The following is a 20,445-nucleotide window of genomic DNA, read 5'->3' as shown; positions in this document are numbered from 1 at the left end:
GGTCTGATGAGTCTCGATTTCTGTTGAGACATTCAGATGGTAGAGTCAGAATTTGGCGTAAACAGAATGAGAACATGGATCCATCATGCCTTGTTACCACTGTGCAGGCTGGTGGTGGTGGTGTAATGGTGTGGGGGATGTTTTCTTGGCACACTTTAGGCCCCTTAGTGCCAATTGGGCATCGTTTAAATGCCACGGCCTACCTGAGCATTGTTTCTGACCATGTCCATCCCTTTATGACCACCATGTACCCATCCTCTGATGGCTACTTCCAGCAGGAAAATGCACCATGTCACAAAGGTCGAATCATTTCAAATTGGTTTCTTGAACATGACAATGAGTTCACTGTACTAAACTGGCCCCCACAGTCACCAGATCTCAACCCAATAGAGCATCTTTGGGATGTGGTGGAACGGGAGCTTCGTGCCCTGGATGTGCATCCCACAAATCTCCATCAACTGCAAGATGCTATCCTATCAATATGGGCCAACATTTCTAAAGAATGCTTTCAGCACCTTGTTGAATCAATGCCACATAGAATTAAGGCAGTTCTGAAGGCGAAAAGGGGTCAAACACAGTATTAGTATGGTGTTCCTAATAATCCTTTAGGTGAGTGTATAGTGAACAGAGCTGGAAAGAGTACTGAAAAATCCTACTCAAGTAGAAGTACTGTTACTTTCATGAACTTTTACTCAAGTAGAAGTAAAAGTACTGGTTTAAAAAACTACTCAAGTAAAAGTAAATAGTAGCTCATTTCAAAAGTACTCAGAGTACAAATTACATAGTTACTTTTAACAAAGCATTGTCACATGATCTCTAAGCAAACGCTAAGACACATATTTATATATACACACACACAAACACACACACACAGGTGGGTGACAAATTAAAGGAGAAGCCTGAATAAAGGAGTGGAGGAACATAATGAATGTAGATGCCTCCAAACAGGTGTACTGCATGATACAATTAAGCAATTAACATCTTATCATTCTCTGTGGCATGTATACAAATGCTGAGTAGGCCCAGTTGAACTCTATTTTGGATCACGTTGGCAAGAGGAAAGGATCTAAGTGACTTTGAAAGAGGGGTCATTATTGGGGCATGAATGGCCGGAGCTTCAGCCACACAGATGCTCAACTGGCTCGTGTTCTGTACAAGTGAGCAAGTGCAGGTGTGGGACACCAAGAGAATGGTACAGGTATGACTGCTGGACCCCTACAGTGAGGGAGTCCGGAGGCTCTGTTATGCTGTGGGGGGCATTTTCCTGGCATGGTTTGGGTCCACTTGTCCCCTTAGAGCAATGGTTCCCAACCCTGGTCCTGGAGGACCCCATACCCTGCTGGTTTCTGTTCCAACCGAGCTCTCAATTATTTAATTGAACCTTAATTGAAGTAAAAATCTGCTTAGATATGACTTTTTAAATTGGGTAATAAAAGGGTTGTTTAAAATAGTGAAAAGTCTCTGATTTAGGAAATTATTAGTTCAATTAAGTAATTGAGAGCTTGGAGATATGCAGAGATATGTAACAATAAAGTAACGGTTTTATTGAATTAAAAGTTTGTGTTATTATTATTATTTCTAAATGGCTTTAGTTGATATTTAAATAAATAAATACAAATAAAATCACAACACCATCTTACCTAGAACACAAATAAGTGTTGATATAACTTTACTATTAGTTTATTCGGACATACTAAAATGAGTGACAAAACGGAATACCCATTGACTATAATGGGGAGTGGAATGCCCATAGACTACAATGGGGAAAACAAACGGACAGCCTATATCTCCAAATACCACACAGGAATCCTAAAATCCTGAATACAATTTCTTTAAAATAACCTCAGATGAAAAATGTAAGTGGAATTACATGGAATGACAGCTGCTTTCTATGGAATGACAGGCCTGGGATACTGAAAACATAGCACAGATAGGATTGACTGCCTATTAATCTATATTGCATTAGTTTACATACAGTTGCCCATTTACACAGATAATTTTCAGATAAGGTTGAACTTGCAGTGTACATCAATGTACATGACACATATATACACACCGATCAGCCATAACGTTATGACCACCTGCCTAATATTGTGGAGGTCCCCCTTTTGCCGCCAAAACAGCCCCGACCCATCGAGGCATGGACTCCACTAGACCTCTGAAGGTGTGCTGTGGTATCTGGTACCAAGACATTAGCAGCAGATCCTTTAAGTCCTGTAAGTTGCGAGGTGGGGCCTCCATGAATCAGACTTGTTTGTTCAGCACATCCCACAGATGATCGATTGGATTGAGATCTGGGGAATTTGGAGGCCAAGTCAACACCTTGAACTCGTGATTCATCAGACTAGGCCACCTTCTTCCATTGCTCTGTGGTCCAGTTCTGATGCTCACGAGATCAAGGTGCAGCCCCATATGCAAGAAGCTGCGATGCACTGTGTGTTCTGACACCTTTCTATCAAAACCAGCATTGACTTTTTCAGCAATCTGAGGATCGGACCACACGGGCCAGCCTTCACTCCCCAGCCTTTTCCTTCCTTGGACCACTTTTGATAGGTCCCACAAGAGCTGCAGTTTTGGAGATGGTCTGACCCAGTCGTCTAGCCATCACAATTTGGCCCTTGTCAAAGTCGCTCAGATCCTTACGCTTGCCCATTTTTCCTGCCTCTAACACATCAACTTTGAGGACAAAATGTTCACTTCCTGCCTAATATATCCCACCCACTGACAGGTGCCATGATAACGAAATTATCAGTGTTATTCACTTCACCTGTAAGTGGTCATAATGTTATGGCTGATCGGTGTATATATATTATTCTATATATCATTCCACTTTTAATATTTAGATTAGGTTATTTTAAAGAAAGCATATTCAGGATTTTAGGATTCCTGTGTGGGATTTGGAGATATAGACTGTCCTTCTTTCATTGGGCATTCCGTTTTGTCACGCGTTTTAGTCTGTCCACTGTATTTTACAGAAACAACTCTTTCCAAAAAGCAAATTGCTATTAAGTACGGGTTTGCAATTTCTGATATTGTTTGATATGTTGTCAACATTGCTGAATGATGTATTCATTATGATCATGTGAACATTGACAGTTTCAGAGATCAGTGTTATTTTCAAAAATGAGCATGATGCAGTGGCTAAAATGGATATATTGCGTTTTGATATAAATCAGGAAAGTCAAATGTCACCATTTTTTAACATCGGGATTACAAAACATATAACTTGGTTTAGATTAAACTGTGTATACTATGTGAAAAGGGCACCTCTAGGAGTATCCACAGCATGAACCTGAATTATGTGTGGCATTGCTTCATTATCACATTTTGCCACAAAGCTCTTCAAATGTTTGCTCACTAATAGGGCTGTAACGATTCCACACGTTTTCCATTTGGTTCAGTTTTCGATTGTAGTTGTTATTTTTCTTCACACACTTGTCTCCAAATTAATTACCTTTCTTGACAAAAATCGAACAATTATTTTAACACTGCCAGCCAGGAAATGAACAGAAAATGAACAGTAAGGGCTTATGAAACACACTTTAATGGACTGTAAGTAGCTCCAGATTCATGGCAAGCCAAATTATCATTTAGAGATATCTCTAAATGCATTTAAAGATATCTTCAAATATTTAAAGATATCTCTAAATCATTTCAAGATATCTATAGATGATTTAGAGATATCTTCAAATCATTTAGAGATATCTTCAAATGACTTCCTGTATTTTGGCTGAGATTATCACTTCCTGTTTCCTGTTTACAAAAAGGGAAAAACTAATTAAAATTCACTCAAGATCATCAAATCACTTCCGTAACCAAAGCAAAGACCATGGAATCGCATATGATGACACACAAAACGTTACACAAAATTACAAACACATTGACTACAATACCGGTTAGTAAGACGAAGGTGAGTCTCTCATTAGTATTATTAGTCAGACATTAAATAACTAATGCAGTTCAGTATTTATGTCAAATAACTTCTCGTTATATATATCAGTCTCATTTACGTTTGGGTGCCGACAAAGATCCTATCATTTCTTGTTACCACAATTCTCCCCAATTGATTATTGTTCAATGATTAAAGATAGGCAGAGCCACCTATAATCTAGTGTCTATTAACGTGTTAATTTCAGACTAAACAGTTAAACAGGAATGAGAATATATTCCTCGGCGTTGACAGGTTTTATTTCTAAAATTGTCAAACAAAACAGTTTAATGCAGCACTCATTTATATTTAAGAAAATACTAAATTATATTACACATTCTAAAGTTTATGACTCACAGAATAACGTTTCTAATTGATTTCTCAAATCTCATGAATAATAAACTCGAAACTATTTAGTCTTTGATTTTGCATCTATAATAAAGCATTGCTAAACATTATTCACATAGTTTAATACATTAAAAAGGAGTATAAAGTATTCAGCTAATGTGAAGATATGTCAAACTGATGTAAGGGCAGAGAGACAGGAGAGGGCTGAGCTCTCAGCAGTGTCTCTGTGTCTCTGCTGCCCTGTGTGGATACAGTGTGAGAGGGGGAGCAGTGCAGAGGGAGGGGAGGACTGGGAGGCTGAAGGGAATGCATTTATTTTACATTTCTGATGTATTAGGTCATTTAAATCTCTGCATCTTCTCTGTCTTGTGTCAGTATAATAATTATTTTGCTGTCACTTTCATTCCAATTATTGAACAGGATTAAAACAATAGTTATGTAATTAAATTAATGTGGTAAATTAAATGCATACATGTGTACAGAGCCATGTTTGGTTTATCTAATCATAATTGTATAATCTTGAAACTGAAGACAATTTATGTTTTCATGAAATAATTTTCAAATCAATTATTACGATAGAAGTGAGTCAATTAGTAAATTAATCACATTCAATTAATCAAACTGACTAATAGAAGAACACCCTTTATTATATGCACCTCACTGTTGTTGTTGAGGCTCAGTGTGTGTGCAGTGCAGCTCCTCACAGGCTGTGTCCCATTTCACTGTCTTCACCCTCAGCACCTGCAGTAGGTCTCAGCTGCAGCAGTGCAGTCTCTGTGCAGTTCAGCTGAGGGAGGTTTTTGTGTAGCACTGTGTGAACACACCAATGTGTAAACTCTGAGAGTAGTAATCTCCTGCATCTTCAGGCTGGACTCTCCTGATGGTCAGAGTGAAGTCAGTCCCAGATCCACTGTCACTGAATCGCTCTGGGATCCCAGAATGACAGGTGGTGGCATCAAGTAAACAGGTTTCTGTTGATACCAGGCCAGACGGTCACCATAATTACCAGTTTGGGGACTCTGTTTGTCAGTGTGCATGAGTGTGTGTGTGTGTACTGCATGTGGGGTGTCGTTTTTTTGGGCTAGGGAGGGATGTTTGGGGTTTATTTGTGATTGTGTGACTCCCCCCGTCTCCGGGTGTACAGTAATAGCTATAGAGCGGCGATTGGACGGGTGGGAGTCACCTGTGTGGGGGGGGGAGGGTATTTAAGAGGGCGGGGACGTGCCGCTCGTGGAGTCATAGTGGGAAATGAGCGAGAGAACACCCGAGCTGAGATTGAGTAACAACATTGGAGGGAAAGTAGATGTACCTCCCTGTGAGTTCAATAAAGCCTGTTATGTTTGAAATCTTTTCATTTATTTTCCTTTTATTTCACTCCCGACCTCGAAACCTGAGGTCGCTACAATATTTTGTATATATTTTATTTGATATAATTTAACAGTCCTCACCCTGAGTGCAGATGGCGAGAGCCCAGATGAAGATGGTGATGAAAGTCATTGTTGTTGTGGATTGTGTTGCCATGAAGGGCAGCTCTCAGTCATGAAGTGTTAAACTCACAGGGCTATAAACACTCCCAGAGCACTGAAGCATGTGCTGCCCATGCAAAGTGGCTCTTCTATGCAAATTGTGTTTCTTGGTGCAGCTGCTGGTATAGCCAAGCAGTGCTGTGTGTTCTGACAGAGCAAGGTTAGCAGTTTAAGGGTTGTAGGACTAAAACAAAAATAAGATACAGACAATATCACTTTTTTATATAACAGTGATGATTGCATTGATGAGCCTTTTAGAATGAAGTCTTAAGCTGTGGTTAACACTACTGCCCAACTGGCATCAATAGGAATAGAAAGGTCAGAATGACAAGAGGAGCATGGTGACATTGGGATGTCAGTTAGTTATTTGTTAGGAAGATCCTGTTTTTTTATTTTTACTGTGCAATAGCATAATGGATAACAGGAGTGCCAGCGATGGACTGGTGTCCCTTTCAGGGTGCATCCTCCATTGTCCTCTGTGTCCACCTAGTGGATTAAAGCAGGGGTTCCCGAACACCAGTCCGTGGACGGCTGCCAGTCTGCAACACATTTAGTGTCGGTCTGTAGCATATTTAATTCTGCATGCTGTCACATTCATCTACTGTATTGCTATTGCATTTTTAATTGATATATTTTTTTCTTTGTACGAGTGAATGTCTGTATGTTTTATATGCAATATCATGTATGCTGGCTGTATACTTCTTATTGTGGTGTTCAGCCATACTTTAATACCACAAATAGCTAAGTCTTAAAACGTTTGGAACCCACTGGATTAAAGGAGTGCTCCGGCCACCTTTTATGTGTTAATAGTTGCATCAGTGTTGATTGTTAAAGCTATGTTTCATGTCACTTTAACTCATCTGAAGAGGAAAAGGTTCAAGATACCTATCTGGTATCTGAGCCCGTTATCATGGATCAAGTGTGATGTAAATAGCCTGTTTCATTACATCATTATTACTTTAGGAACAGCAGTGAGAAGTTGGCCTTTTGTTATGGTCACTTTAATAATAACCACAGAGCCAGTGTGCTGTGCAGTGTCCTTAGGAACAGCAGCAGGATATTGGCTTCATCTAATGCCCCCTCTTTTATAACTCCAGATCCAGTGCAGAGTCCAGTCCCATATACTAATCAGACACAGGGAGACAGTGGTCCAGTGTGGGGAGTGGCAGAGCTCTGATAAAGGCTTGTGTGTCGCTGGGCTCTGATCAACAGGGCTGGTGTGGAGAGAGAGGGGCAGAGAGAGCCAGACAGCAGCAACACACAGGCTGCTCCTACTGCACTGGGGAGGGTCTGTAGGAGAGAGGGGGGATGGGGCCGAGGAGGGAGTGAGAGAAGGCCTCATTTTCAGATGGATTGATTATGTACACTGTCTATCACTGGTCATGTCCTGAGGGAATAATATTAATGTATTTAAATTAAAAATGATCAACAGTTGTGTTATCACAGTTTAATTATTAAATTAGATGTATATTATATTCTGTACTTAAATATATGCACGCATACACACACACATTATATATACACTCACCTAAAAGATTATTAGGAACACCATACTAATACTGTGTTTGACCCCCTTTCGCCTTCAGAATTGCCTTAATTCTACGTGGCATTGATTCAACAAGGTGCTGAAAGCATTCTTTAGAAATGTTGGCCCATATTGATAGGATAGCATCTTGCAGTTGATGGAGATTTGTGGGATGCACATCCAGGGCACGAAGCTCCTGTTCCACCACATCCCAAAGATGCTCTATTGGGTTGAGATCTGGTGACTGTGGGGGCCAGTTTAGTACAGTGAACTCATTGTCATGTTCAAGAAACCAATTTGAAATGATTCGACCTTTGTGACATGGTGCATTATCCTGCTGGAAGTAGCCATCAGAGGATGGGTACATGGTGGTCATAAAGGGATGGACATGGTCAGAAACAATGCTCAGGTAGGCCGTGGCATTTAAACGATGCCCAATTGGCACTAAGGGGCCTAAAGTGTGCCAAGAAAACATCCCCCACACCATTACACCACCACCACCAGCCTGCACAGTGGTAACAAGGCATGATGGATCCATGTTCTCATTCTGTTTACGCCAAATTCTGACTCTACCATCTGAATGTCTCAACAGAAATCGAGACTCATCAGACCAGGCAACATTTTTCCAGTCTTCAACTGTCCAATTTTGGTGAGCTTGTGCAAATTGTAGCCTCTTTTTCCCATTTGTAGTGGAGATGAGTGGTACCCGGTGGGGTCTTCTGCTGTTGTAGCCCATCCACCTCAAGGTTGTACGTGTTGTGGCTTCACAAATGCTTTGCTGCATACCTCGGTTGTAACGAGTGGTTATTTCAGTCAAAGTTGCTATTCTATCAGCTTGAATCAGTGGGCCCATTCTCCTCTGACCTCTAGCATCAACAAGGCATTTTCGCCCACAGGACTGCCGCATACTGGATGTTTTTCCCTTTTCACACCATTCTTTGTAAACCCTAGAAATGGTTGTGCGTGAAAATCCCAGTAACTGAGCAGATTGTGAAATACTCAGACCGGCCCGTCTGGCACCAACAACCATGCCACGCTCAAAATTGCTTAAATCACCTTTCTTTCCCATTCAGACATTCAGTTTGGAGTTCAGGAGATTGTCTTGACCAGGACCACACCCCTAAATGCATTGAAGCAACTGCCATGTGATTGGTTGATTAGATAATTGCATTAATGAGAAATTGAACAGGTGTTCCTAATAATCCTTTAGGTGAGTGTATATATATATACATAATGATGCTTGAAGTAAAAATAAAATAAAAATCCAAGTCAATAAAAATGCTATTGCTAATCTTCCATACATTTTTGTGCTTAATTTTAAACATTAGACAAAATTGTTGGAAACTCATGTGAGAAAGTATTTGAAATGAAGGAGTATCTTTAATGTTTATCATATTAGTAACTTACATACACCTCCAGCACTGAGTCGTCCCAGACCTGCAGCTGTTCTCAGCCTCAGCCTCCTCTGGTTCCTGTTTATGAGCCTGTAGAGCTGAGGGAGGTTTTTGTACAGACTTGTATCACTGTGTGAGAGGATAGCTGCTACCCTGCTGACAGTAGTAATCTCCTGCATCTTCAGCCTGGACTCCACTGATGGTCAGAGTGAAGTCAGTTTAGATTAATTGAAGCTCTGCATGTTCAGTGTCTTGTGGGGATCTGGTTTTATGTGGTTTAATTAATTAATTTATTAATGTAGTTGTCGCTTTACATCCAGTTGTTTAAATAGATAAGAAAGTAATTCTGCAGTATAGAGGAGTCAGTGCTGACCCGGATAAATACAATGCATTCATGTGAGCAGAACCTTGAATCATTTTTTAAATTATAAATGTATATTATTTGACATTGAAGACAATTTCTGTATCAATATTATTCATTTCATATACTATACATCAATTACAGTCAATTAGTAACATACTAAAACAGTTGGTATTTTAAAACACTTTTCTCCTTGCTTGCATGTAGCTCAGTGTTGTTATTGAAGCTCAGTGTGTGTGCAGTGCAGCTCCTCACAGGCTGTGTCCCATTTCACTGCCTTCACCCTCAGCACCTGCAGTAGGTCTCAGCTGCAGCAGTGCAGTCTCTGTGCAGTTCAGCTGAGGGAGGTTTTTGTATGACTGTGTAGCACTGTGTGAACACCCAGCTACTACTGAACACACTACCACTGTTGTGTGCACTCTGACAGTAGTAATCTCCTGCAACTTCAGGCTGGACTCCACTGATGGTCATGAGTGAAGTCAGTCCCAGATCCACTGCCACTAAATCGCTCTGGGATCCCAGACTGACGGCTAGTGGCATAATTGATCAGGAGTTTAGGAGCTTCTCCAGGTTTCTGTTGGTACCTGTGTAGGTTGCTGCTAATAGATCTACTGGCTGCACAGCGGATAGTGACGCTGCCTCCTGGCTGAAGAGAGTGAGCTGGAGGAGTCTGAGTCATGGTGATCTGTCCTCACCCTGAGTGCAGATGGCGAGAGCCCAGATGAAGATGGTGATAAAAGTCATTGTTGTTGTGGATTGTGTTGCCATGAAGGGCAGCTCTCAATCATGAAGTGTTAAACTCACAGGGCTATAAACACTCCCAGAGCACTGAAGCATGTGCTGCCCATGCAAAGTGGCTCTTCTATGCAAATTGTCTTCCTGGGCAGAGCGGGTACTTGTAGTAAAGCAGTGCTGTGAACACAGGCTTGATGCTGTGTGTCTGACAGAGCAATATGAGCAGTTTAGCTTGAACACCTCCAGGACAATAACTGTTGTGACATTTAATCCATAATTGTCAATATCAAAAATAAAATGTCTTATTAAATGTCACAGAGGCGTGCAATTGTATTTTTGATTTCAGAAATTATTATTATTATTATTATTATTATTATTATTATTATTATTATTTCTTGGCAGACACCCTTATCCAACAACAACATAAGTGCAAACAAAGTGCAAATGTGACGCACACAAAATGTATGGTCACGTTGTGTAGTTATGGGTGTTGTATTAATTAAAATAACTTTTATTTTTGGGAAAACATGTAACTGTGTAATACTCAGGTTGTGTAGGATCGCCACTGGAGGGGGTTAGCTTGCTGTGCGGGAGGTTTGCTTTGGGGGACAAGGTTTCCGGTTCCTTATTCTGGAGCAGGGCTATCTGCACACTACAACAATCGTCTCCAGTCTCTGATTAATTATCCTGTTTTACAGGTTAGTAATGGTATTAAACTGTATATGTTTAGCTACTGTAACACAACAAAAGGTTGTCAGGCTATGAAGAGATGTTTTATAAAGCCCATGTGTTAGAATGTGAATGGGAAGTGTATTATATTTGTAAACACTCGGAACAATGTGGAAATGGTTACGCGTCGCCGTAGACCCGCGTCTTTGTCTACAACTTTTGTAATTTGTATTTATTCATTTTATGGCTTGCTGACATCAGGGTTTAAATATATATATATATATATATATATATATATATATATATATATATATATATATATAATTGTGTTATTTAAGTTAAATAGATAGACATTGTTCAGGTTAGATTTGTTATATTAGGCTTTGCAGTGCGGTCTGATGCCCGTGGCACAGGCGGCATTAGCCTGTTGTTTTATCAGATGCTGTTTGTACACAAAGGGCTAACCCGCCATTTTGCGTGAGTGCAGTGGCGGTTCTAGGATTTTTCTGTAACAGGGGCCATTAAAGGGCCACATGTTACATTCAGGGGCCAAGTACAGGGTACATTCAAGCACACAAAATAATGTATTCAGTCAGAAAAACAAATTGCAATTTAAGCCCTTTTTGATGAGATAAACAATTTTGAACATGCAAAGCAGCATTAACATACTGTAGTAGGAGCAACAACTTGCACCTCCCAGCTTAAACATCTCTCTCTCTTTATCTTTCTCTCACTCAATTTCTTTCACTTGCTCATTCACAAATACACACACCTCAAAAAAGAAGAATTCTCCGATTGCTATGTTGGAGCTGAAACACCTGACAAATTCATCCAAATCTAATGACCTGGCCCATCGGGATTCAACGCTTAGGACACCCAAGTGACTCAAACGGGCATTACCCATGGTTGTCCTCAAGTGGTTTTTAATAAGTGCTAGAGCTGAAAAGCTTCTCTCACAAGAAGCACTGCTAACCGGTATTACTACAGCAATCTTGCAAAGCCTGAAAAGCTCATGGAACACCTCTTTGAAAGGCTCCAGAAAAGCAACAAACTCAAGGAGCGTGGTCAATCTCTGCATTCCACTTTTCTCTTTCCTATCCAGCACTCTCTTGATCCGATACATCTCATTTGACAAGTCCTCAACATTTGAGTCAAAAATCTTTGCAAAGGAAAAAAGAGCCTCTTCCTGTAAAAAGGTAACACTTTGTGGGTGAAGTGCTTGAATTCCCTTCATAATTTTGCAGTTGGGTTTAGAGAACCGTCTTTGCAACTCACCAGCCATTGAATCAAGCACCGGGTAGTACACATGTCTCTTAAAGCTTTCCCCATCATCTTTATTGACTCTACGCTCACCAGATGGTGCAGTTATTATGTAATCACACAATCGTGTGTTCATCTTTGGCTGCCTCTTCTCAGTCTTTTCCAAGCCGAGGTCACATTTTACAGCCATTTCCTCAACCTCTTTCCACATAGCCTCAAAATAGGCCTCACTCCTGTATTGCTCTAATGTGTCCAGAAATGATTCTACACGAGTGACTGCTGCTGCTAGATCCAGTGAGGGGGACTGTAACATTTCCGACAAAAATTTGGACTGTCCCAGGACTTTGTTGAATGTCACTAGAACACCAATGAAACTAACATCAAGTTGAGCTAATAAACCACGAAAAACCACATTTTCAGACCCTCAGCATGCAGTACATTTCTCCTCGTTGCAATTTCAATGAATACCATTTAATACATTGCATTGTGTCTATCATCTGGCTTTGCCTACATCATGTTTTCTCTGACCTGGTGAAGAGGGGTTTGGGCTACCCTGGTCCTCAGCTGCCTTCTGGTTGATTCTGTCCTCTGACCTCTCCTTGCTTAAACCCTCACTTTCAGTGGTATCATCGGTTAATTTTGTAAAAAACTTCTGAATGGCTCCCTGTGTCTGTCCCTTTTTTTCATGCTCACTATATCTGCCAAGCACGATAATTAACATTATCACAAAGGTATAATTACATACAAGGCGGTTAGTGCATGCAAAAACCCTAAAGTTAGCGCCACAGACGTTTGATAAAGTTAACTATAGAATATTTGCTAGCGCTATCTTAGCAAAAACATGTTAACATTGCTAACAAGTTTAGTGGCTTACAAGTTTATTGGTTTACTTCGACAGTGCTTCTTCCACAATTTAGTTAACAAACCTAAAATAAGTAAGAGCAGCAGCTAAATATCCTTTCATATTTTAATGACAACCAACACGAGGATTTGTGACTCACCAAGAATTGTTTTCAAGTTGGATAACTGTTCTCCCGCGTACTGGCATAACGTCAGAGAAGAATGTTCTGGTATCGCTCAAGCCAAAGCACTTCTTCTTCTTCCTTTTTTTGGCGATTCCCATCGATTTTGCGCATTAGTTTCAAGCACTGCTTCTTCTCCCAAGTTACATTGACACATTACTGCCGCAGTGCCGCCAATTGTTTGGGGGTGGAATTGCATCTGTGATTGTTGTGAAGAATTCTCCGGTTGCTCTTCTCGTCGACGATTGATGGAACGGGGGCCAATCAGGGGCCAATCAGATTTCAGCAGGGGCCAGGGCCCCCGTGGCCCCGCCTCTAGAACCGCCCCTGCGTGAGTGACCTAAAACGTATTACTTATCTCAATGGTAAACCTGGGAACAGATATATTAAGCCGTTATGTAGGAGAGATTGTATGTTCTTTCTCTGTTACTGCTAGGTCTATTTTCCTATCTTTAGATGAGGTTTATAAATGGTGTGTGTGGATGTGTAAAGAATATGTAAAGTGAATGCGAGTGTAAAATAATTACATAGGGAAAGGTATAGAGATGAATACAGTTGTGCTGATTAACTGAATAGGTGAACTACCTTGAATGTAATTGTGAATGGTTATTTTGTGAGTATACAAAACAAAGAAAGAAAAAGAAAACAAAAAAATACATTTGTGATGATGAATAAATTCTGGAGCAGGGCTATCTGCACACTACAACAATCGTCTCCAGTCTCTAATTATTTATCCTGTTTTACAGGTATTATTATCTGTTACGTTGCCCTCTGGCTGGGGTCTGTTACGCAAAAATACAGAGAAGTACAAGGCATCAATCATTACAAATTCAATTTGGCTAAAACAGCAATTCAAAATACATTTTACAAATTCCAATTTACAATTTACACAAGTACAGTAAGTGACTTCCTACATCCTGGACGGTGAAAGCTAAGTGCTGTCAAGATGTAGGGTCACAGACAAGGGCTACGGGAAAGGGAGCAAGGAGGAAAACAATCAAGAACGCGAGAAGCATAATAAAACTGTGAAGTTCTATCTAGCAGGGATAGAGGACTAATATTACAAGTACTGTCAGAAAAGATCCATCTTGAGTAAGCGCCAGAATGAGGTCAAGGACTCTGCTGTTTTGACTTCGGTGGGCAGGTCGTTCCACCATTTAGGGGCCAGGGATGAGAAGGAGCGGCTCTAGAGGAAGGAGAGTGGAGAGGAGGCAGAGTTAGTCTTCTGGCACTGGAGGAGCGCAGTGGTCTGGAGGGGATGTATGGAGAGACGAGTGACTGAAGGTAGCTTGTTGCAGTTTGGTCAAGACAGCGGTAGGTGAGGGTCAAAGTCTTGAACTGAATGCGTGCTGCTATCGGGAGCCAGTGGAGTAGCGTGTGTGAATCGTGGCAGAGAGAATACCAGACGAGCCGCAGAGTTCTGGATGAGCTGGAGCGGCGGGTAGTAGATGCAGGCCGGCCGGCCAGGAGGGAGTTGCAGTAGTCCAGGCGGGAGAGGACCAGGGACTGGACCAGCAGCTGAGTGGTGTAGTCAGTGAGGAAGAGACGGATCCGGCGTATGTTGCTCAGGAAGAATCTGCAGGTGCGTGTCAGCATGGGACAGGACAGGATCGAGGGTGACAACTAGATTTTTAGCGGAAGAAGAAGGAGAGAGTGTGGTGGATTCCAAGGGGATCGAGATGGGGAGGTCAGCAGAAGGTGAGGAAGAGTGGGGGAAAAAGAGGAGATCCGATTTGGAGAGGTTGAGCTTGAGGTGGTGCGAGTGCATCCAGGCGGAAATAGCAGACAAGCAGGAAGAGATGCGTGATTAAATGTGACAATAGCTTGCCATACAGAACAGCAAGACTAGACGAGCAGCTTTTCAAGTCCTCAATTGTATATGTTACCTGGGAAACAATAATGAATGTTTGTTTATATAACAGGGATGATTGCTGTAATGATCCTATTAGTGTGGTGTCTTACAAATGTCATTTACTCCATCAGTTAGTCTTCAGAAAACTGTGTCTGGAGTCCAGATTGGTCTTTTCTTTGTCCTCACTGGCCCTGAGGACAGCACTACTGCCCCACTGGTGTGTTTGGGGTTTGAAGGGTCACAAGACCTAGACGATCACTATAGCAATGAGACTGAGCATTGTCACCTCAGTTTTTATTGTAATTACCCATCTTCTTACAGAGTTACTTAACTAACCACATCATTGTTAAACTAGGAACCAGGGGGGCAGGGAGCTCTGACAATGGGAGATGTTCCTCTAAGGAAAGAAAACCAAGGGAAACTGCTAGTAGGAAAGTCCTGAATGTTTGTACCTCAATGCCAGGAGTATAAGGAACAAGATGTTAGACTTGGAAGCCACAGTGCTAGCATGTGACTATGATGTTGTACGTGAAGACTCTGTATAGGAAGTTGAAGAAAGTGTTTTGTTATAATTATATAATGTTTTATATTAATACTAGCATTAGAAGTAGTTTTGTGTACAGACTGAGCAGATCAGATTTAGCAGGACAAGTAAAGGGTCAACAAGGTTGGTTTGTTAGAAACTCCTGTCAGTAATGAAAGATTACACAGTGCCGAAATAGCCTACAGCTGTCTGCTGAGAATTTGTTTATGACTTAATAGTTTCTCCAGATAAGCAGGAATTGTTTCTGTTAAAGAGCGATTGACACTAGGTAAATGATGACCGTGGGATCGCATCTTCCTAGTGCACATCAAAGACGGACATCTGCTTTGGATCCATCACCCCTTCACAGGAGGACAGATCGTAAAATGGACCCAGACCTGTATCTTCTGATTGGATGAACGGCCATAAGATGTTATGTCATTTTCCTATAAAGTTGTACTCATGTTTGTAAAAATTAAGTCCTCACTGAAGGAATTATTTCTGATGTGTGGCTTCCGAGCCGGCTTGATTAAAGTTCTGTTTGCTTTATCTCCGCGACTTCTCCACTTATTTCCCAGACGGTTCTACATACGAGTGACAGAAACATGGCTTACAGAAAATGATGGGAATGAATACTAGTTGGACGGATACGCAGTTTAGGAGAGACAGGCAAAATCAAAGAGGGGGTGGGGTAGCATTATATGTGGAAAATTACATTGAGACAGAAGAACTTGTATTACATCCCAGTAATGGAACAGAATCTTTGTGGGTGAAACTTTTGAACAAGAGATCTGGAGGATTAGCGCTAGGAGTGTGTTACAGGCCACCAAACTCAGATATTCAGAAAGATGCTGCATTGTACAGTGTAATCAGGACTGCATGTAGCAAGGATGTGGCTGTTATAATGGGGGATTTCAGTTTCCCAAACTTAGACTGGGAAAGCCCAGTGGGGACTACAGAAGCAGAAATCGAAATGGTTGAGATGGTAAATGACTGCTTTCTAACTCAATTTGTCAGGGAACCAACCAGAGAGAGTGCATGTATTGACTTGATCTTTTCAAATAATCAAGATAGAGTCAGGGGGACAATAGTTAGAGAACCAATGGCAAATTGTGATCACAATATGGTTAGCTTTGAGGCATTCTTTCAAAAAACAAGGTCCAAGTCTAAAACAATGGTCTACAATTTTAGAAAAGCAAACCTTGAAGGTATGAGACGGCACTTAGAAGAGGTAGACTGGAGCACATTGGATACAGAGTCAGTTGAAAATGGATGGGTATATTTTAAGAATTTACTACTTGAGGCTCAGTAGCAATTTGTACCAAAACTTAGCAAATTGAGGACCAAAAAACACTGGCCAAAATGGTTTTAATAGAGGTATGCAAAAAAATATCAAGAGAAAGAAAATGTTGTATAGCGCATACAAAAGGGATGGTGACGAAACAAAATACATAGAATATGTTGAGCTGCAAAGAGATCTTAAGAAAGGGATCAGGAAAGCAAAGAGGGAAATAGAAAGAAACAGTTCTTGGAGCTAAAACCAATGCAAAGAGCTTTTTTCAATATTACAACAGCAAGCGGTCAATAAAGGAGGAAGTGATACAGATAAAGGGCAAAAATTGAGGTATCTTGGAAAAGGAACAAGATGTGGCAAATGTTCTAAATGAGTATTTCACTGAGGTTGTTACAAAAGAAAAAACAGATGACATGCCACAGGTTGACAATCAGTCCAGTCAAACCCTAAGAGAGATCAGGATAAATGAGGAGGAGGTACTAAAGGGACTAGCAGAAATAAAAACAAACAAATCACTTGGGCCAGATGGTATATTTCCAACAGTACTTAAAGAAATGAGGGAAATTATTTATAGGCCGCTAACTCAATTATTCCAAATGACACTTAGAACAGGGGATGTGCCCACTGACTGGAAGACAGCAAATGTCATACCAATCCACAAGAAAGGGGACAAAACTGAGCCAGGAAATTACAGACCAATCAGTCTCACCTGCATCACTTGTAAAATGTTGGAAAAAATTATTAGACAGAAAATAGAGGAGCATCTTAATGAAAACCATATTCTTGGGGTTAGTCAACATGGGTTTAGACGAGGCAGATCATGTCTTACTAATTTATTAGAATTTTTTGAACATGCAACTGCAGTTGTAGATCATTTGAAAGCATATGATATGATATACTTAGATTTCCAAAAAGCTTTTGATAAGGTTCCACACCAAATTGGAAGCTGTAGGCATTCAGGGTAATGTAAGTAGATGGATTATGAACTGGTTGATGTATAGAAAGCAGAGGGTGTTGATTAGAGGAGTTGCTTCTAACTGGACTGAGGTTGTTATTGGAGTTCCACAGGGATCAGTACTAGGGCCTTTGCTTTTTCTAATCTATATTAATGATCTGGACTCTGGGATAGTTAGCAAACTTGTCAAATTTGCAGATGATACTAAAATAGGTGGCTCAGCAGATACAATCTTGGCAGCACAGGCTATTCAGAGGGACTTAGATAATATTCAGTTGTGGGCCAACACCTGGCAAATGAAATTCAATGTAGACAAGTGCAAGGTAATACATGCAGGTAACAAAAATGTCCACTATAATTACACTATGGGAGGTACAGATCTAGATGAAGTAATGCATGAGAAAGACCTAGGAGTCTATGTGGACTCCTCACTTTCTCCATCCAAGCAATTTGGGGAAGCAATAAAAAAGGCAAACAGAATGCTAGGGTATATTGTCAAAAGTGTAGAATTTAAAACAAGGGAAGTAATGTTCAGACTGTACAATGCACTAGTTAGAGCTCATCTGGAATACTGTGTACAGTTCTGGGCACCACAGAGGCAGTTCAGAGGAGAGCAACTAGACTTATTCCAGGTCTGAAGGGAAAGTCCTACTCGGACAGACTGAGGGAACTGAACCTTTTCACCCTGGAACAGAGGAGACTACGTGGGGACTTGATCCAAGTCTTCAAAATCATGAACGGCATCGACCACATCAAACCAGAGGAGCTTTTCCAGATCAGCAGGGACACACGCACCCGGGGACACAAATGGAAATTGGGCTTCAAGGCATTCAAAATGGAAAACAGGAGACACTTCTTTACACAGAGAGTAGTCACAATCTGGAATAAACTACCCAGCGATGTGGTAGAAGCTGAAAGTTTGGGAACATTGAAAAATAGACTGGATAGGATCCTTGGATCACTTAGATATTAATGGACACCAAACGAGCACGATGGGTTGAATGGCCTCCTGTCGTTTGTAAACTTTCTTATGTTCTTATGTTCTTATGTTCTTATGTCTCCCTCTTGTGGTCAGTGTTTCGTAACCAAACATTGTGCTACTCACTTGCTACTAACAGACATCTGAAGAGGAGATGTTTTGCAGCTCTAACATCTCCAGACTCCTGCATCACCTGACTGCCGTTCTTACAGATGAGGTATATTGTGTATTGTCCAGTCTCTCTGCTTTTAGAAACATGTGACAGTGACCCAGGGTGGTGAGGGCCAGTGCTCTGGTAATGGCTGCTGTCCCACTGGGACCTTTCAAAAGGGCTTGTTCCTGTTCAAGATATTTAGTGGGATCCCACAGGATCTAAGGATGAAGCTCAGTGTGTCTGTGCAGTGGAGCTCCTCACAGGCTGTGTCCCATTGCAATATTTGTAGTTTGGGGCACTTAGCTTATTTCCACAGTATATAAATAGAGGTGGATTCAGTTTAGCCCACGCAGTGGTGATCTCTCACATCTTCAGCCCGGACTCCAGTGATTTTGAAGGTGAAGACGGTTCCAGACCTGCTCCCACTGAACCGTTCTGGATCTCCAGTGAAACACTCATCCCCTGCTTTAATCAGCAGTGTGGGGTTCTGTCCCGGCTCCAGCTGGTACCAGGATAAATCCCAGCCAATGTCCTGGCTTGCTCTACACTGGAGACTGACAGACTGTGGCAGAGCCTGAGTCACTGTGAGCTGCCCCTCAGTCACTGCAGAAACAGGACCATGACACTAACACTACTGCTCCACTGAGGGCTTTGCTTCAGAAATTTAAAAATAGTTTGGAGCACTTTAATGGCTACACATTTGTAATATTTTGTTAACATATATAAAACAAAGCATTGATGTCTATATTAAAAAATTAACCACCATTTTTTTTAAATTAAAAACAATGTATGTATACATTGTACATTGTTGTTAAAAACAAAACAGTATCCACCATAGTAAATCATATCAGAGCAGTAAAACAAAGTCAGATCTTAATACACCAAAATTGTGCATTTTATTCTCACCTCTATCAAAGAGCCCCAGCAGTAGAACCAGTGACATCGTTGTTCGTTGTATTTCAGTGACTCTGAACGACAGGTCTGACCAGTGACTGATCAACACTGTGTGTCTGAAAGTGTTAACCTCAATGAGGCCGCTATATAAATCCCTTCACAGTTAGTTACATTTCCCTCCTGACTATTCCCAGTGTTATCCACCAGATGGCAGTGTTAACCTCATTCAGTTCCTCTCCCTCCTGACTTAAAGTATATCAATTAGTCATTTGTTAATCGCTTGATCCATGAGCCCATCTGTCTCTCATCACCCCCGGTACATTGAGTATTTCAACCCCATGGTTCCCAGTACTCTTTGTGAAGTTTTGTCTTCTCTCTGAGCGGCATCCTAAGCCAGTTGAATCTAGTGAAAGATATCCAGTGTAGCGACCCTGTGCCTGTCTCCTTGGTTTTTGTTTTGTCTGGATTGCCCTCTCTACCCTGTAAGCCTACGGTTCTGACCATCTGCCTGCCCTCCTGAACCACGAGTATTGGACTCCCTACATTGCCCTGTTTGCACATTCTTGGACTTCCTGCTTTCGCCCTCGACATTGATTTCTGCCCTGCGTCCCGTGCCCCGTGCCTGGATCCTCTACCAGGAGGTGGGACTTGATAGGGTTGGGTTTCTTTTATTTCTATGTTTCCCGCAGTCAGAGATCATGCTGCCTAATGAATTAATCTGTGTCTCCGTCTTTCAGATGTTAATTATATTTATTTATTTTAATTCCATATAGCACATAATGTCCTTGTAATGAAGGGATGAGGGGGAACATTTATTTTGTGTGAAATTATATAAAAAAATAAAAGGTTGAGTTAACATTCATATAGTTGCATTTTCACTTCTGCTTGTCTACATGTGATCTTGATTTGAGACATTTAGGCTGCCTGCATCAAAAGCCCAATTCACACTGAAATAGCAGCAAAATGCAGGCAATGTCCTAGTGCTCCCCATTCACACCGGCTTTTGGTGTTCTCAACATTGAGGCT

At 41.2% G+C, this 20,445-nt stretch overlaps 1 gene segment (V, D, J or C); it reads right to left on the bottom strand.

Moving 5' to 3' along the window:
• Positions 1–18,865: 18,865 nt before the first annotated feature.
• Positions 18,866–19,468, bottom strand: LOC136766985 (immunoglobulin kappa variable 6-21-like). The segment is given in 2 exon segments: positions 18,866–19,128; positions 19,432–19,468. Coding segments are annotated over 2 exon segments (300 nt in total).
• Positions 19,469–20,445: the final 977 nt, after the last annotated feature.

This window comes from Amia ocellicauda, chromosome 13, assembly GCF_036373705.1.
Source record: "Amia ocellicauda isolate fAmiCal2 chromosome 13, fAmiCal2.hap1, whole genome shotgun sequence".
In the NCBI taxonomy this organism is placed as follows: domain Eukaryota; kingdom Metazoa; phylum Chordata; class Actinopteri; order Amiiformes; family Amiidae; genus Amia; species Amia ocellicauda.
Note: the sequence above shows the minus strand (reverse complement) of the source record. Positions and strands in the feature narration are given on the sequence as shown.